Source organism: Balaenoptera musculus, chromosome X, assembly GCF_009873245.2.
Source record: "Balaenoptera musculus isolate JJ_BM4_2016_0621 chromosome X, mBalMus1.pri.v3, whole genome shotgun sequence".
Classification (NCBI taxonomy): Eukaryota; Metazoa; Chordata; class Mammalia; order Artiodactyla; family Balaenopteridae; genus Balaenoptera; species Balaenoptera musculus.
The window spans coordinates 10,426,594-10,444,677 of NC_045806.1; the positions used below are offsets into that span (position 1 = coordinate 10,426,594).

Here is an 18,084-nt window from a genome sequence, read left to right on the forward strand (position 1 = left end):
AGCTGGTCTGGGTGGGGCTCGCCCACGTCTCTGCATCAGCTGTGGGCCCGCTCAGTGACTTCGCTCATCTTAGCCGTGCTGTCTCGCAGGCCTGGGGCCTCAGGTGGGACCCCTGGGCTGACTCTGCCCTGCTCCATGGGGTCTCTCATCCTCCCGGAGGCTAGCCAAGCTTGTTCTTGTGAGGCAGTGGCAGGGTTCCCAGAAAGAGAGCAGAGGCACACAGGCCTGGTCTAGGCCAGAACTGGCACAGCATGGCTTCTGTCATACTCTATTGGCCAAGGCAAGTCATAAGGCCAGCCCAGGCTTAAGAGTTGGGGAAGGCACGACAACGTCATATTGCAGAGAGCGTGGACACAGGGAGGGGTAAAAATTGGGACCATTTTTGTGATCATTCTAGCAAAGCCTCATGATCTGGAATTTCTTAGGCATGATCCCTAATTTCCTCTGAGTTTATTTAGCACTTTCACTACCCACGACAAATTACATGCGCGTCTCTACACAGACATCAGGGGAAAGCCTACCTATATATGTATCCCTTTTACTTCGTGTAAATATGAATGCCTTGATCTCTTTCCTTTTCAAACTTTCACTTACCACTATACATGTCCTAAGCTTATGCTAATTGGATTTCCTTCTGTGTTTACCCCGTGATTACTTCTCCAATTCTGTCCTTTTAGTTTATAGGACAATCTCCACCATGAAGAAAGTACCTCTCTACTTCACTCCTCCAAATTTAATCTGAGAAGCTTCTACGAAAAACTCTCCAAGGGTAGTGACCCATGACCCAGCTCCTGTAGGCATCTTGTTTTCTTCCATATTTCTCCTAAGTGTCGCACGTTTTTGTTTGTTTTGTTTTGTTTTTGCTGCATGCGGGATCTTAGTTCCCTGACCAGGGATCGAACCCACTCCCCCTGCAGTGGAAGCGTGGAGTCTTAACCATTGGACCGCCAGAGATGTCCTAGTGTTCCGCTTTTTAAATTTATCTGTATCAAACATCTTATTGCCCATTTTCCTGGTTAGGAAGAAAATGTTTTATAGCTCAGGGGATAAGCTACCTTCTCTAGGTGCTTGGAACTTCTGCCCCAGCTCTGCTTTACACTTCTAAGTGACATTAATAAATTATTTGAGTCCTCTTTGGATCCCCAAATCAACCAGGTTTCTTACTTTACTTTTTCTTCCATAATCCTCAATGAAACACGGCAAGTTTACAATTTTGCTTATTAGCTTATGCCTCTGATTTTAAAGGTCTTTGAATAAGGTGTCCGGAGCGCTCAGTCTCAATGAGTAGACTCAGGTGGGCCCCCCAACTCTTCACTTGATGTTTGCTTGGGGCAGGTCACTTAGGCTTGTGAAGTCTCATGGCTTTCATGTGTAAAGTCAGAATAAGAGCAACACTCCTCTCTAAGGTGCTGTCTTAGGCTGTTTTTTCCTCAAAAACCGACCTTGAGACAAGAATTTGTGTGCAAGTGGTTTATGTGGGCGGTGATTCCAGGAAACAGCGGTTGGAGACCAGGGAAGAGAAGGAGGCAATAAAGGACATGTCATTGAGCAAGTTTCCACTGTAGGTGCCTGGAGCTGGATCCAACTGGGGAATCTGGGAGTCAGTGTATAGAACACGTGGCTCAGAATTATCCTACTGGAGGGGCAAGGGAGCTGGGGTATTTATATACCAACTCCCATCTGCCATTGATTGAAGGCCACTCCCAGGAGGGTGTTAATTCCCTGGTGCTCCTGGCCTGCCATAAAATCAGGGAGGGACACCACTGTGGCAACTGGATCTCCATCCCAGTTGGACCCTCTACAAGACTGGAGAGAACCTGGATTCCAATCTGACTTCAGGTCCAGGTCCAATTCCAGCACTTAGTGGTCCTACCCAAAGGCAGGGAAGCAGAGGTAGCTAATCACCAAGTCGTGTCCATCACTGGTTGAGAGCTCTCCCAGGGAAAGAGCTCCCTGGTATTCTGGTCTGCCTGGCTTGGGCGAAGCATGCTCCAGCCAGAGAATACCCTCACTCAGAGAATTGTGGTGTTTGCAGTAGGAAGCCCTGTGCCTGCAAGGGAACATAACGTGCCGACACGTACTGGTGCGGCACCAACAGCATGTGTTTTGGAGGGTGGTGTGGATTAAATCAGAGAATGTATTTGAAAGTACTTTGTAAACCCTAAAGCGCTATACAAATGAAATATGGTGCTGGTGAGACCAAAGCCTTGAGTTTTATCTTTTGGCGGAATGGTTGCCCCAGTTTACATTCCCCACGTCCCACATGATGCGGAAGAAGGGAGAGTTTGGGACAAACGTGCCACTACAGTTATAAACCAACTGAAAAATTTATGTTGCATTATTTGTGGGCTGCTAACATCGACTTATCAAACGAGTAATAGCACTCACTAAAGAATATTGAAAACTGGAAGCAAGTATTACCTGGCATCTTTTTATCTATTTATTTTTCCTTTTTTTAATTAATTTTTATTGGAGTATAGTTGCTTTACAATGTTGTGTTAGTTTCTGCAGTACAGCAAAGTGAATCAGCTGTACATATACATATATCCCCCCTTTTGAATTTCCTTCCCATTTAGGTCACCACAGAGCACTGAGTAGAGTTCCCTGTGCTATACAGTAGGTTCTCATTAGTTATCTGTTTTATACATAGTATCAATAGTGTATATATGTCAATCTCAATCTCCCAATTCATCCCATCCCCCTGCCATCTTTTAATTTTAAAACTGGGACTAGAAATAAAATATCTTTGCTGGAATAGGGAAAAATAGGGGTTAGGAAGAAAGGAAAGTGAGAGAAGAAGCCATGTGTTTGTACTGGCTTAAGATATGTGCAGACGGACAGTCTGGATTTCAGTCTGATTTAGGATTCAGGTCCAGTTCCAGCCCTCAGTGTCTGGGGGACTTGGCCAAATCACTTATGACCCTCAGTTTTACTTTCCTGAAAATGGGCCTGATTGTAGAATTTTTGTGACAACCAAATCAAATGATGTAATGTACATGAAAATGTTTTGCAATTCGTAATGAGTCAACAACCGGTTGCTGCCACTTCTCTCTTTAGCTTTTCCCCTTTCCTTGCCAGTCCTTTATTCTTCAGTATAAACTGCCAAAACCCCCAAATCCAAGCCAGAGGCTGGCATTTGTTATGAATCAGAAGCATCTCAGTCTTTCCCCTCTTTCCCAGTGGTGTTTTCTGACACCGACATCAGGGGTCAAGACTTTTTTTGTAAGGGCCAGATGGTAAATATTTTAGGCTTTGTGAACCATACCGTCTCTGTTGCATCTGTCAGCTCTGTCACTGTAGCTCAAAAGCAGCCATAGACAATATGTAAATGAATGGGCGTGGTGTGTTTCAATAAAACTTTATTTGCAAGAACAAGCAGTGGGCCAGGATGTTAGATTGCTGACCCCAATCTACATAAAAGTAACCAGAGGCACTGGTTCAAAGCTTGTACTAACTGGCCTTGTAGTCCATGCACTTGTTAGGATTTGTTAAATTAACATTCGTTAAGTAGAGCCCCTGGGTGCCACATGGTTCAACAAAAGCCCACAAAAGAAATTGAGATAGAGAAGCTTATTACTCTGGGTCCTGGGGGACTACATGGCAAGGCCTCCAGGGGCCACAGAGAGAAGTCGAGGCAGGATGTGGGGCACACGCCTCTATTAGGGTCCATGTGTGGAGCGCTTTGGGGTTGCTGGGCGAAGCCTGGATTGCTGGATTCCAACAAAAACAATAGGGGTTTTGGTAAGCTACGAGGGGGTCTTATCTAAGGAGTGCACAAGGGCAAGGCCCTGGGAAGCAGGGGAGACTGTCGATCACAGGGGCTGTTGGGGAAGTCATATCAGGAACTCACTTTTACTCGTGACTCTGCAGGCTCTTATCTAGGGCGTGCACTTGCACAAGGGCTAGTGCCTGTTAGAGGCCCCCGCAGGCCGTGGTGCCAAACAAAACGGATGCCAGGGCAGCGATACTGTGGAGTAGCTTGGCTAAGCTCTCTCTTTTTTTTAAATTGAAGTATAGTTGATTTACAGTGTTGTGATAGCTTCTGGTATACAGCAAAGTGACTGTTTTATATATATATATATATATATATATATATATATATATATATATATATATTCTTTTTCATATTCTTTTCCATTATGGTTTATTACAGATACTGAATATAGTTCCCTGCGCTATACAGTAGGACCTTATTGTTTATCCATCCTATATATAATAGTTTGCATCTGCTAGTCCCAAATTCCCTAAACTCTTGTTTATTTATTTTATTTTTGGCTGCGTTGGGTCTTCATTGTTGCACGCGGGCTTTCTCTAGTTGCGGCGAGCGGGGGCTACTCTTCATTGTGGTGCGCGGGCTTCTCATTGAGGTGGTTTCTCTTGTTGTGGAGTACGGGCTCTAGGCACGCGGGCTTCAGTAGTTGTGGCATGTGGGCTCAGTAGTTGTGGCTTGTGGGCTCTAGAGCGCAGGCTCAGTAGTTGTGGTACGTGGGCTCAGTAGTTGTGGCTAGTGGGCTCAGTAGTTGTGGCTTGCGGGCTCTAGAGCACAGGCTCAGTAGCTGTGGCACACGGGCTTAGTTGCCCCACGGCATGTGGGATCTTCCCAGACCAGGGATCGAACCCATGTCCCCCGCATTGACAGGCGGATTCTTAACCACTGCGCCACCAGGGAAGTCCTCCAAATTCCCTAAACTCTTGACAGCAACTGAAAACATGGCATCGCCTTCCAAAGCTCCCAGTGTTAAACATTTTCCTAATGCTTTTTTGGTTTTTTTTGGCCGCGCCACGTGGCTTGCAGGATCTTAGTTTTCGACAAGGGTTCGAACACTGAACCCGGGCCCCCTGCAGTGGAAGTGTGGAGTCCTCACCACTGGACCGCCAGGGAATTCCCTTTCGTAATGATCTTAATGTTGATGAAATGCACCCTTTTTCTTAGCAGATTTAAATATCTCAGTTGACTGCAGCTTTGACCACGGGGTCTGTGACTGGAAACAGGATATAGAAGATGATTTCGACTGGAATCCTGCTGACCGAGATAATGGTATTCAGATTTCACTATTTCATGTTCTGCGATACGGCCCAGGGAAAGAGAGCTCCAATGACGGGAGGGTCATTTTTCCTATCACTTGTGTGGTCAGGGTTGTTTGAAAGTTTGGAAACTTTTAGACCTTCCCAAGTCTCCCCTGATGAATGATTGACTTGGGTCAGCATATATTCTCCTCCTTAATCCCTCTCCCACTCACCTACCCACCCCCGCAAAGGATTCTCCAGCAAACCTCTTCCATATTCACTCTCCTACTGCTAAGAGACAGATGTGGGAGTTCGTATAAGGGTTAAGAGTATTTGGGGAAAGGGGGAAGGAAATTGTTTCTTTTCCCCAGTTTACCAGCTGTGGTGCTCTGTGCTTTTGCTTTGGGTTTGGGAGGCAGGGGATATGAATCTGGAAACGAAACATGATCTCTGCCTAAACCTGGAGTTTTCATAGAGTTACACCTCAGAGCATTGAAACCGTAATGAGCATCACATCAGCAATCTGAACTTTTGGACTGGAATTTCCCTTCTATTGCTTGAGGATTTCTTTCTTTCCACTTAACCTTGGATTTTTCTCTGCCTAAGCTCTGAGCTGCCTGCTTTCCACTGCCTACTTAAATACTGTCGATGAGCTCTAACTTCCTTTTGGGCAGAGCATTTGGCTGGCTGATCCCATTTGGAGCATAAATCGAATCTTGGTCATTTAAGGCTGAGTCTATAATTAGAGGTAACTGTTATACCTTTAGGAAATCCAGATCCTTACCAAATTGTTTATTTGGGGATGTATAGGCTCAGCTCTCAGGTAAAAGATCCTTCTTGGGCTTCCCTGGTGGCGCAGTGGTTGAGAATCTGCCTGCCAATGCAGGCAACACGGGTTCGAGCCCTGGTCCGGGAAGATCCCACATGCCGCGGAGCAACTAGGCCCGTGAGCCACAATTACTGAGCCTGCGCGTCTGGAGCCTGTGCTCCGCAACAAGAGAGGCCGCGATAATGAGAGGCCCGCGCACCGCGATGAAGAGTGGCCCCCGCTTGCCGCAACTAGAGAAAGCCCTCGCACAGAAACGAAGACCCAACACAGCCATAAATAAATAAATAAAAATTTAAAATCTTTAAAAAAAAAAAAAAAAAAAAAAGATCCTTCTTGTAGATCCTTCCTCTAGACTAATTCCTCCCCCGAGGTCTTTCCTTGCAAGCCCTTACATGCAATCAGGAAACCTGGATATCTCCTAACAAAAATTCCTTTTAGAACTTGGGATTAGGGTAGAGGGTCCAAGTCCCCTATTTACAAACACCTCATTCAGAAATGACCCTGGGGTTCTCAGCTGTTGCATCACTCAGATTGTCCTCCCTCCCTTCCTGAGCCTCCATCAGATCTCTAGGTGGGCTGGTTCTTCCCTACAGAGTTAAATATAAAAAGGAAACATGGGATGAATCAGCATTTTTAGAAGGATAAAATCTCAAGGACAGATCAAAGTGGGCTTGAGCTGGGCGTGAAAGGGAAACCTACCACAATGGGTCACAAAAGAGAGTATAGCTAGAAGAGCTGCCAGATAAAATATAGGATGCCAAATTTCAGATAAGCAGCACATACTTTTTAGTATATCTCAGACATATTGTTTGTGTGAAATGCAAACTCCACTGGGCAGCCTGTATTTTTATTTTCTGAATCTGGCAAACTCACTGACTGGGGAAGAAGACCAGACAGTCTCTGGGTCCAGTGAAAACCAAAACATTGTCAACCTGGGTCCTGGGAGTGTCTGTGGGCTAGCAGAAGACTTCACCCACCCACCGTGTCTTTTTCCTGGCTTCTAGAGGAATTCTTTCTTCCTATCAACTTCTTCAAACCCCACTCTATGAGAGGTTTTGCCCAAGTCCATCAAAGCTACAACCAGAAGACTGGAGATGAGCAAACATCCACCACACTGGTTAAAAAATACTTGGGAAAAGGATCTTAGAAACAGAAGGTGACCTGTGTTCCTGCCATCTTCAATCAGAACTTGGAGTGATACGTTACACATGGTGGCTAAGCTCCATGATACCATTAGTACAAAGTCATGTATGTTGTGGATTAAATACCGCACTGTGGACCCACGTAACGAGCTGGCCATCATACATACCAACTCAGCGGGGAAATGCCTTCCAAGGTTCAAACAACCAATGTGGAAAGTTCTGGAACACAAGTTCTCCATTAGCAGAAAGTCACCTACAGTGCTAAAAGACCATTTAGTTAGGTTCCTGCCCCGTATCTGCTATTACCAAGCTTTGTGAATGTGAACAAATTCTTCAGTTTCTCCGACTTTTAGTTACCTTCTTTGGAGAGCAAAGAACTTCAGCCCCGTGATCCCTAAAATCCATTTTAGCATGAAAATTTTGTTCCTAAATGTTTGAAATGAAAAGGACTTCAGCTTTCCCTGTAGGAGACTAGCGTTCATTTTTTACAGCTATTTTATACACTATAGCCAAACCCTTTACATTGGCCTCATTAACTGTGGGTTTTTCTTCTCTTTCAAGCTGTTGGCTACTATATGGCAGTTCCGGTCCTGGCAGGTCAGAAGAAGGACATCGGCCGTTTGAAACTTGTCCTCCCCGACCTGCAACCCCAAAGCAACTTTTGTTTGCTCTTTCATTACCGGCTGGCTGGAAACAAAGTAGGGAAACTTCGAGTGTTTGTGAAAAACAGTAATAATGCCCTGGCATGGGAGAAGACCAGGAGCACGGATGAACGGTGGAAGATGGGGAAGATTCAGCTGTATCAAGGGATTGATACTCCCAAAAGCGTAAGTGGAAAACATATTAAACGAGATATTTACATTCTTTTTCAGTGATATAACAAACAAAACAAAACACTTACTGAAGTACCTAGGCACTGGGGCTACAAAGATGAATTAGACTCTTTCCTCCACTTAAAGAGCTTATATTCTGGAGCGAAATAGACGAGGTAATTAATAGCACAACTAATGATAATACTTGGCAAGTGCGTGCGTATCAGCATTTTATGAGAATGAGCTGTTGGTGTGTGTCAGGCTCCTCTCGCCAACTTCCTTCCGAACCAGGCTCTAAACTCCTTAATATGTGAAAGCTCATTCATTTTATGCCCAGCACTTATCACAATGAATGGAGACTGGAAGGTCACTTTTTAAAAAATTTATTTTGTTCAAGTATAGCTGATTTACAATGTTGTGTTAGTTTCTGCTGTACAGCAAATTGATTCAGTTATACATATATATATTTTTTCATATTCTTTTCCATTATGGTAAATCACAGGATATTGAATATAGTTCCCTGTGCTCTACAGTAGGACCTTGTTATTTATCCGTCCTCTCTATAATAGTTTGCATCTGCTAATCCCAAACTCCCATTTCTTCCCTCCCCACCACCCTCCCCCTTGGCAACCACAGGTCTGTTCTCTATGTCTGTGGGTCTGTTTTGTAGATAAGTTCATTTGTATCATATTTTAGATTCCACATATAGGTGATATCATATGGTATTTGTCTTTCTCTGTCTGACTTACTTTACTTAGTGTGGTCATCTCTAGGTCCATCCAAGTTGCTGCAGATGGCATTATTTCATTTTTTATGGCTGAGTAGTATTCCATTGTATATATCTACCACATCTAGAAGGTCATTTTTTAAATGTTTTTTGAACGTTGGGTTTATTTATTTATTTATTTATTTATTTTTGGCTGTGTTGGGTCTTCGTTTCTGTGCAAGGGCTTTCTCCAGTTGCGGCAAGTGGGGGCCACTCTTCATCGCGGTGCGCGGGCCTCTCACTATCACGGCCTCTTTTGTTGCGGAGCACAGGCTCCAGACGCGCAAGCTCAGTAATTGTGGTTCACGGGCCCAGCTGCTCCGCGGCATGTGGGACCTTCCCAGACCAGGGCTCGAACCCGTGTCCCCTGCATTGGCAGGCAGATTCTCAACCACTGCGCCACCAGGGAAGCCCTTAAATGTTTTTTGGACTGCACTGAGAGAGTGGCCATTGTCTGGGGTACCTAAGACCACCCTCAAGTTCCATGATTCCCTAGAAGGACTCAAAGTACTCAGAAAACCTGTTATATTCACGATTATAGTTTGTTACAGTGAAAAGATACAGATTAAAATCAGCAGAGGGAAAAGGCATGTAGGGCAGAGGAGAGATTGGGCACAAGCGTGTAATTTTCTTCTCCTGGTGAGTCATAGGGACAGCTCTTAATTCTCTTAGTAATGATGCGTGACAACATGCACAAAGTACTGCCCACGAGGGAAGCTCACACAAGCCTTGGTGTTCAGGGGTTTTGTTCTGGGTCAGTCTGCTCGCATGACTGCGCACATGGCTGACCCTAGTTACTCAGTCTTTAGCTTCTCCGGAGGACAGGCTGATACTGTGTGGCCCAAGGTCCCCACCGTAAATCACATTGTTAGCATAAATTATCTGGCGTGGCCACAGACACTCTTAAGAGGTAAGATATTCCAGGGACTTAGAGGTTATTTTCCAGGAACCAGTCAAGGTCCAAACCTGTCTTTGGAATGTGCAGGGTTTGGACAACCCAGACCTGCTGAGTTCATCCTTTACTGCCCAGAGGATTTAATAAAGGAAAAGGGAGCAGAGTTTTAAGAGGAAGTTGACCAATGGGATGTACTGCTCAGAAGGAACAAATAGGATAAAAATGACAGTCTGTCAAGTTTGACCATCAGGAGGTGGCTACCGACCTTTGCAGGAGTCATGTCTTTGGAGGCGAAGAGGGAAAGCCACACTGTAGAGCCACCAGGAGGGAAGGGAGCAGAGCCCTGGGGACAGCCCCTCTAGGCCGTTATGAGAAGTTTGCTCGAGGTGGGAAGGGAAAAGATAGGGTGAAATCTGGAAGGAGATACACGAAGAGCAGAGTACCAACCAGTGGTGACAAGAAGAATGTTCAGGACTCCATTTCTACTTTGCTTGTGAAAGAGAATGTGTTAGTCAACGGAAGTAAACTCCTGTACTAGGCGTCAAACCAAATAGCCAGGCCCTTAGTGTCAGATGTCAGATTCAGCATCTCTTCATTCACTCATCACACTTGAATCACAGCAGAACATCTTATATAAAATACATCCTGGGGGCTTCCCTGGTGGCGCAGTGGTTAGGATCTGCCTGCCAATGCAGGTGACACGGGTTTGAGCCCTGGTCCGGGAAGCTCCCACATGCCGTGGAGCAGCTAAGCCCGTGAGCCACAACTACTGAGCCTGTGCTCTGGAGCCCGCGAGCCACAACTACTGAAGCCCGCGTTCTAGAGCGCGAGCTCCACAACAAGAGAAGCCACTGCAATGAGAAGCCCGCGCACTGCAACGAAGAGTAGCCCCCGCTCGCCGCAACTAGAGAAAGCCCACGTGCGGCAACGAAGATGCAACGCAGCCAAAAATAATAAATAAATTAATTAATTAAATAAATTTTAAAAAAAGAATAGATACCTAAAAAATTTTTTTTTTAATAAATAAATAAATAAAATACATCCTGGGCTTCCCTGATGCAGTGCAGTGGTTGGGAGTCCGCCTGCTTCCCTGATGCAGTGCAGTGGTTGAGAACCCGCCTGCCAATGCAGGGGACATGAGTTTGAGTCCTGATCCAGGAAGATCCCACATGCTGCGGAGCAACTAAGCCCGTGCGCCACAACTACTGAGCCTGCACTCTAGAGCCCGCGAGGCACGACTACTGAAGCCCGCGTGCCTAGAGCCTGTGCTCCACAACAGGAGAAGCCACCACAGTGAGAAGCCCGCGCACCGCAATGAAGAGTAGCCCCCGCTCGCCGCAACTAGAGAAAAGCCCGCATGCAGCAACGAAGACCCAATGCAGCAATAAATAAATAAATAAGTAAATAAATAAATAATGAAAAATAAATAAATTAAATAAAATACATCCTGAGACATGACTATGGATAAAAGTATATGTTGGGCCAAGTTAATGAACTTCTTAACCGTTCTTTCCCAATTCCAGGGCTGGCTTAGCACCGACGAATGCCTTAATTCTAGTTTATTCTCACTGCAAAAAATTTGAGTCAATACACATCCAATCCACATATTTACATTGTTGTGTTTGTAGCGTAGTTTGGGGATCGTAACGTTGAGTCGTGCTGTAGAGGGTTGAGATCCCTGTTGGAGAATTGAAGCATGCCTCTGCACAGCGTTCGTAATTACCTCCATGTTTACTGAATTTATATACTGAGAAATATTTTACATAACTCAGTGGCTTGCTGGGGGTGTATGCTATCAAAACAGTGATTTTATTTAAATGCACATTTTTGAAAACATGCCCCCAAAGAGCCTGGCCTGTTAGAAGGGTACGCAGGCCCAGCAGGGGCCTGAGGCAGGCACCTGTGCCCTGAACTTTTTCAGTGCTAGGGCAAACCTTGATGGGGCGCAGTGGAGGGTGGGGAGGCCAAACAGTCCAGACTAAAGCGTGCATTTCAGTTCATCAGTGTCATATTGGCTGTGGATATTTGTAGCAGATGTGAGTCTTACTCCATAAATTCAGGCATGCAAGGTAAGTCGCGTTGCTTTCTCTAAATCAAATTACATCTGAACCCAAAGCCCCATCCCACTAGGCTGTGTGGCTGGGGGCTGGCGCTGCGTGGGATTCAGTCTCCGTTATTTGCTCACACAGGGTTGAGTGAGGGCCACCCTGCCCAGGGTGGCCTGAGCATCTGAAAGGCTAAAAGTGGCACAGACATTAAAAGATGGGCAGCACATCTTCCCTTCATCGTGAGGGCCCTGGAGACCCACATTTTGTGCACCCACGTGGTTCTGCAAGTGACTCATCTCTTCAATTTCCATGCCAGACTGGACCCAGAAAACTTTACTGGAGTCTTGCTCCTGGGAATCCATCCTCCATAGGAAGTTCGGGCAACCGTTTCCCACCCAGGGCTCGGCCACGAAGACACAGTGGTGTGGCTCCTAGTCCTGGAGAATCTCACTTTCCCCCTCATTCCTTCTGCTTCTACCCCTCACAGGCACCTCACTCCACCTTCTACTGGCTTAGCCTTCTCAAGGAGGTTAAGCCTGCGGGGGGCAAATATCAGCAAGGGGATGTCTTGTAGAAAAGTCTGCTTTTGATTTTTATATCCCAAATCTCCTTGACAAAAGAGAACATAAGAAGCCTGCCTGAATTTTTTTTGTTGTTCCAGACTTGGCAAAAATGCAGTGGAAAAACAGACACAAATTAGGATGTCAATTTGTTATCCTGATATTTATTTTTTAGTTATCTGGGAGTATCAGTCAGGGATTTTAGTGATGGGAAAGCCACCGCATCCCAAGATCTAGACATGCCTCCCCTCATTATCCCACCCATTGCAGCTGCTGTGAGGGGTCTGCTTTTCGGCTCACTACTTTTAAAACTTATCCCAAAGGAACATCTTTCTGAAAGCAGTTCCTGCCTGAGAAGAGACTAGGGGAGGAAGAGACTTCTGTATCCAGTTGTGCTATCACTTGCTTCTCAGTGATAGCTTGTCTCCAGCCATTCTCAAGAAAATGAATCCAGGGAGCGTAAGAAAACAGAGAGTAGCCCGGGCAGTGGGCATTCAGTCTGTCTTTGCCCCCATTTGTCCTTCTGAGGCTTCCACTTTTCTCTTTGGAGAGCCAGGGAAAGCCGGACGCACTGGTCATCACGCAAGCCTAAAGTTGCTTCATCTCCGCTGCCCTGAGCACTGCTCTGTGATTACGTTATGTTCACGGGGAGTATTCGATTCCTTCTAGCCTGGTTTTCGAGAAGAAAATCATATTATTCTTTTACTTTTGCTTTTTTTTTTTTTTTTTCTTTAAATGGGAATTCCAGAATTTCCTCTTAAACCTTACTCTTCTCAGCTTTCCAGGGCTTTCCAGCTTCTTTTAGGTGTTGCAGTGACCCTGTTTTCTCTGAATGTAATTCACTCCGTGTAGATACCTGGCATCTGGAAAATATATTATTATATATTCAGTGTCAAAGCCTGTTTCTATGCAGTAGGGACATATGAATTTAGTCCAGTTTAATAGCTATTAAATAGTGGGACTTTATCATTGCTTTAAATATTTTGAAGTAATTTTTTGTTCCCTCTCCATTATTAGATCATTTTTGAAGCAGAACGTGGCAAGGGCAAAACCGGAGAAATTGCGGTGGATGGCGTCTTGCTGGTTTCAGGCTTATGTCCAGATGGCCTTTTATCTGTGGATGGTTGAGTGTTACTGTTGTCTTTTGTATCTTTATATTTGGCTTTTTATGTCAGTTCTCTCTTTTTTGACATTATATCATAGATCCTCCCCCCATTTTAGAAATACAAACTGAAAAATTGTGATGTATCAACAGAATCATTATTGTAAGATGCCTTTCTTGTACAAGATATGCCAATATTTGCTTTAAATATAGTACCACTGTGTCTTCTCATTCATTTCTGAGTCTATAAAATGTGGATGTGTCAGTTCAGCCCTCCTCCCCCCACCCCAGTACATTTGATGTGTCTGTGTGATTTGATGAACCACTTTATATAACATTTTGAGAATTTAAAAAAAAAAAAAAAAGCACAGAGAAGTGTTTAACTGTTTGACTTCTATGGCACTTCTTGGAAACTATAACATCACAGATAGACTTTTACCTAAGTGGCTTAGCCTGATCTTTTACAACCAAATTTGTATATTTAAATTCTTTGTAATAATAATATCTAAATAACCTTGTGTCATAGTTTCTAAGTAAGAAAATGTGTTGTTGATTCTGTGTTTAATTATGTGTATGGTTATTTGCTTTGCTAGAAAATGTGTTTTTCATTCTTTTCTCTATGGAAATAGTTAGATATATATATATTTATTTTACTTACATTCTTAAAAATTCTTAAAATTACTTGCCATTATGGGAACACATGACTGCTTTATTAGGCCTCATAACTGCAATGCCAGTTAGCGTAAGTTGTTGAATTCAAGGCCTCAGAGAAATACCTAAAACCAAATTATGCTAGTAGCCAGGTTCCAAAAAAGACTAATGCCTCCTTTCCTGTTTCTCTTTTCTTCTGAATTCAAGAACTGCTTTGTGTGGTAGTGAATCCTGAGTGTATTCCCTGAGGATGAAAGTGTATTCTGTTTTAAGATTCTAGGTCAGAAAGAGGTTCAAGAGAGCTCCGAAACAGAAGATTCCCCAGATATTTGCTTGTTAGCCCGAAAGCAACGAAGGCATTGAGCTGTAAAAGGAAGGAAAGCAAGAAGGTGTCCACTTACTAATCTTTAAAATTTGTCGCCTTACTCTTAGAGTTTTTTTATACTGAAACTCTTAGTAATCCTTCTTCTTTGTCTTTTTTTTTAAAGTAATCCTTCTTCAACAATGTTCTCTTTAATACAACCAACACATACAACCTCTTAAGATGGTGGGAAAAAATACATTGTTCTCCCTTAGTGTGAAGTTCTTTGGCCATAGAGTCTATACAGGACTGTAGCTGTATGTGTTAGGATAACTGCTAGTTATAGAAATCCCCAAAACTGTGTTTCCAGGGAGACCAGATGGAGAAGTGCCTGGCTCAGTCAAATCAGCCCACAGATATTACCAAGAGGTAATAAAATAGTTGTGTTAAGATGTGAAAATTTGGGGTGGTTTGTTATACAGCAAAAGCTAACTGACACAGGTGGCTTCTGACACTGTGCTAGAACTTGAAGAAGGACCCCCCAACCCCAGCCCCCATCTCTTCAGTGACCAAGGAGATTTGAGAGCATAGTTTGGCTTAGATTAAAGGAAAATAGAGGGGAGACCTTGCAGTGAAGGACAGTGCCCCAGTAATCCAGGTTACAGGAAGAGATATTGAACCAGAAACGAAATAGGGAGGCCTGCAATTATGTTACGTATGGGGGAGAAAATCAATACACAAAGATGAGTTAAATTGAATAATAATATTTCATGTTTCTGTAATATCTGTAGCAGAGACTTCTAGTTGCCTACCCAATATCCATTCTCACCTTTTTCCTTACTAGTATAACCATATATATGGGGGGAATGCAATGTGCTCAGCTAAAAGGCTGTATTTCCCAACCTCTCTTTCAGATGGGGGAGCCCACTGAAGTCATTGGTGGGACTTCCAGGAAGGATCATTAAAGAAGGCTCTCGGTTAGCAGCCCCTTTTGCCATTTCCCTTCCTCCTTCTTCCTGCCTGCAATGTGGTTGTGAAGGCAGGAGCTCTGGGAGCTGCCTTGTGACCATGAGGGCAAGGGCCACAGCCTATGGAGGAGTACATAGCTGGAGGAAGCCTGGGTCCCTGATGACATGGTGGCATGTCTACCCCATCCCATACTGGTCGCTGCTTGACATTAAGTAAGACAAAAATAAACCTCTCTCGGCCTATCTAGGATTTCAAACGAAACACAATCCAAAGTCAGGTGACCATTCTTCCCTGACCACTGGTGGGCTCCCCTGCCATTTCTACCACAAGACCACAGTGTTTGGGACTAACTTCTTGGACCTTAAATACCAACATGTTATTTTGAGTTGCAGTCAACGGCCTATAGCATCATGGACCTCCAGCCTGCAGTAGCATGGAATCATACTTGGGTTCCTTTGGGGAAACTAAGGTCGGATAATTGAGCCATGACTCCCATAGATGTTGACCCTGGCATCACCCAGTGTGCAGCTGCCCCTTGTCATCCATCCTCTCCCACGCTCTCATCCCCTCACTGTTATGGGCTCCCTCCTCTGGGCACTCACGCCCACCGTTTCTGCCCCCTCCCCCATCACACGTACTCCGTTGTCTGGTAGACAGACTCCGTCTCTCTCCCTTAGCTGAACTGAGCTCTCCCAGGGCCGCCGCTCTGCCTGCGGCCAGGTCACATGAAGCTGCTCCTCCTCCCCCACGGCACTCTTTTCAGGGGCTGGAGTTGAGGGCGGCATCCTCGTTGCTCCAACTCTTGTCCACAGTCTCTTCTTTCTCTACTTGCACGTAAAGGCCACTGTTCCTTGAAGGCGCAGTTAAATAGCTCTTTGGCCCTCCGTCCTTCTAGCCATAGTCGTCAACCATCGTGGTGACATCTAGCCACATGACCCATTCAGAACCTGCCCTCACAGTTCTTTGACCTCCTCTCTTCCAGTAACCATCTTCTCCTCCTCAGTCTCTGCCCTGTGGCCACCGCTTGAACTTGATCATCACCTCCGAGCTCTTGAACTCCAATATCAAACTCTCCTGGTTGATCTGGTTTTCTCTTCTTAATCTCCCCATGCTTATCCTTTGACCTTTTTAAAATGAAACCCCCATTCCCTTGACATTTCCATTTTCTCCCCACCTCTTGGTTTCTTCCTGGTTTGACTCTCCTCTCTAATAAAACACAACCTAGACCCCAAGGCCCACCATACCTTCAAAGACACCCTTGCCACTGCCTCCCCAAGGCCCGTGCTCTGGTGTCTTTCTGCCACAGCCGCCAGGCAGAGCCCCAATCCGGATCAAGCCAACTGCTTTCTTTTCTCCATCTTGTCTCCAGGCTGTGAAGCACTGTGAGAGAAAAGGACAGACTGTGTAGACTGGGTCTGCAACAAAACCAAGATCTTCAACCTGCCGCAGGCCCTGAGTGCTGCCCAAATTTCTTACCACTGAATGGTGCTGCCTGTCTGCTGGTATAGACTAGATTACCTTCACCAGGATCTACCACATCCTCCAGCCTCACGAGTGTATGTTAACATTGAAATAACAATGGCATGAGCCCCGTTTTTGCCTCCTCAGGAGGCTGAATGTCAGCGGCTGCCCAAAGCACTGAGTTAAAGATTTTGAGACCACATCTGGGCCTCTGTCCTAAGCAAGGAAGGGTACTGAATGACCCCTTCTTCTCGGGCACTTGATGCCTCCCTAAAATTGCACTGATCTCTAATGTGGCCTGATGTAGCCTATATTTTTGGTACTTTTCTCTTTTTCTTAGGCACAGAATACTTGTGGGATGACTCTGGAATACTTTTACCTGAAGATGTTTACAGATGTCAAGAACTGTTCCCCTACTTGCAAGCTAACAAGTTGGCCTGTCACAGTTTCCTAGATATCAGTAGAAAACACGAGACTCCTGGGTCAGAGGTGGACTTTATTACCCACGGGACAACAGGTAGCATGGGCCTCAGGGTCACACCACTGCCCCTTGTCCCCCACCCCGAGGCTCAGAGGGGGTGGGGCAATGCAGAGGCGGGTCCAGGTGGATGCCGGGTACCCAGTGAGTTTGTGTCACAGTGAGGAACTCTGAGTTGAGGAAAGCCCCAATCTTATAAGGGGACCAATAGCCAACCTGCCCAAACATTGCCCCAGAAGGAGATGATATTTTTATCTTTGTCAGGAAACAAATCTGCTCTTGAGAAATAAGATACTATCTCTATTCTCCCAGGCTCTACCAACATCCTTGATAAGATAGTACAGAACAAAAGCTGCCAATGCCTTTGTGCAGACGATAGGTGGAAACACAAGAGGCCCATGGAGAATGGCTTCCCAAAATCAGACTCTTATTACCTTTCAGGGATCAGTGAGATGAGGTGATGGCAGTGAGACTGGGTAGCAAGGTTGGCTTCTTATAAATTTATAGCTTTGCAGATAACACTCTCACCTTTGATACTACTGCTTTCTTTTTCAGGACTGCTATTTAAATCTTGTTCCAATCAGACCATAAGATATCAGGTAAATTAGTTTCTGCAAAATAAACATAGAGTAAAATCATTCTGCATTGCGGCAGAGAACTATCAAAATTTTATTTTTTATTTTTTTAATTTAATTTTTATTTTACATTGGTGTATAGTTGATTTACAATGTTGTGTTAGTTTCAGGTGTACAGCAAAGTGGTTCGGTTATACATACACATATATCCATTCTTTTTCAGATTCTTTTCCCATATAGATTATGACAAAATATTGAGTAGAGTTCTCTGTGCTATACAGTAGGTCCTTGTTGATTATCTATTTTATATATAGTAGTGTGCATATGTTAATCCCAAACTCCTAATTTATCCCTCCCCCTCCCCCTGCCTTTCTCCTTTGGTAACCATAAGTTTGTTTTCAAAGTCTGTCAGTCTGTTTCTGTTTTGTGAATAAGTTCATTTATATCATCTTTTTAGATTCCACATGTAAGTGATATCATATGATATT

General features: G+C 44.7%; 1 protein-coding gene across 2 annotated transcripts in view; it reads left to right on the top strand.

The window, feature by feature from the left end:
• The window catches only part of EGFL6 (EGF like domain multiple 6), a 294,169-nt gene extending 280,775 nt beyond the window's left edge, over nucleotides 1-13,394 (top strand). Inside the window, exons 11-13 of one of the 2 annotated variants that reach the window (XM_036839972.1) lie at nucleotides 4,937-5,038; nucleotides 7,540-7,805; nucleotides 13,077-13,394. In XM_036839972.1, coding sequence (XP_036695867.1) covers nucleotides 4,937-5,038; nucleotides 7,540-7,805; nucleotides 13,077-13,187 — 479 coding nt within the window. In that variant the 3' untranslated portion in view covers nucleotides 13,188-13,394. The remainder of the gene's footprint in view (nucleotides 1-4,936; nucleotides 5,039-7,539; nucleotides 7,806-13,076) is intronic. The other variant, XM_036839973.1, reaches the window with a different exon arrangement.
• The last annotated feature ends 4,690 nt before the right edge of the window (nucleotides 13,395-18,084 follow it).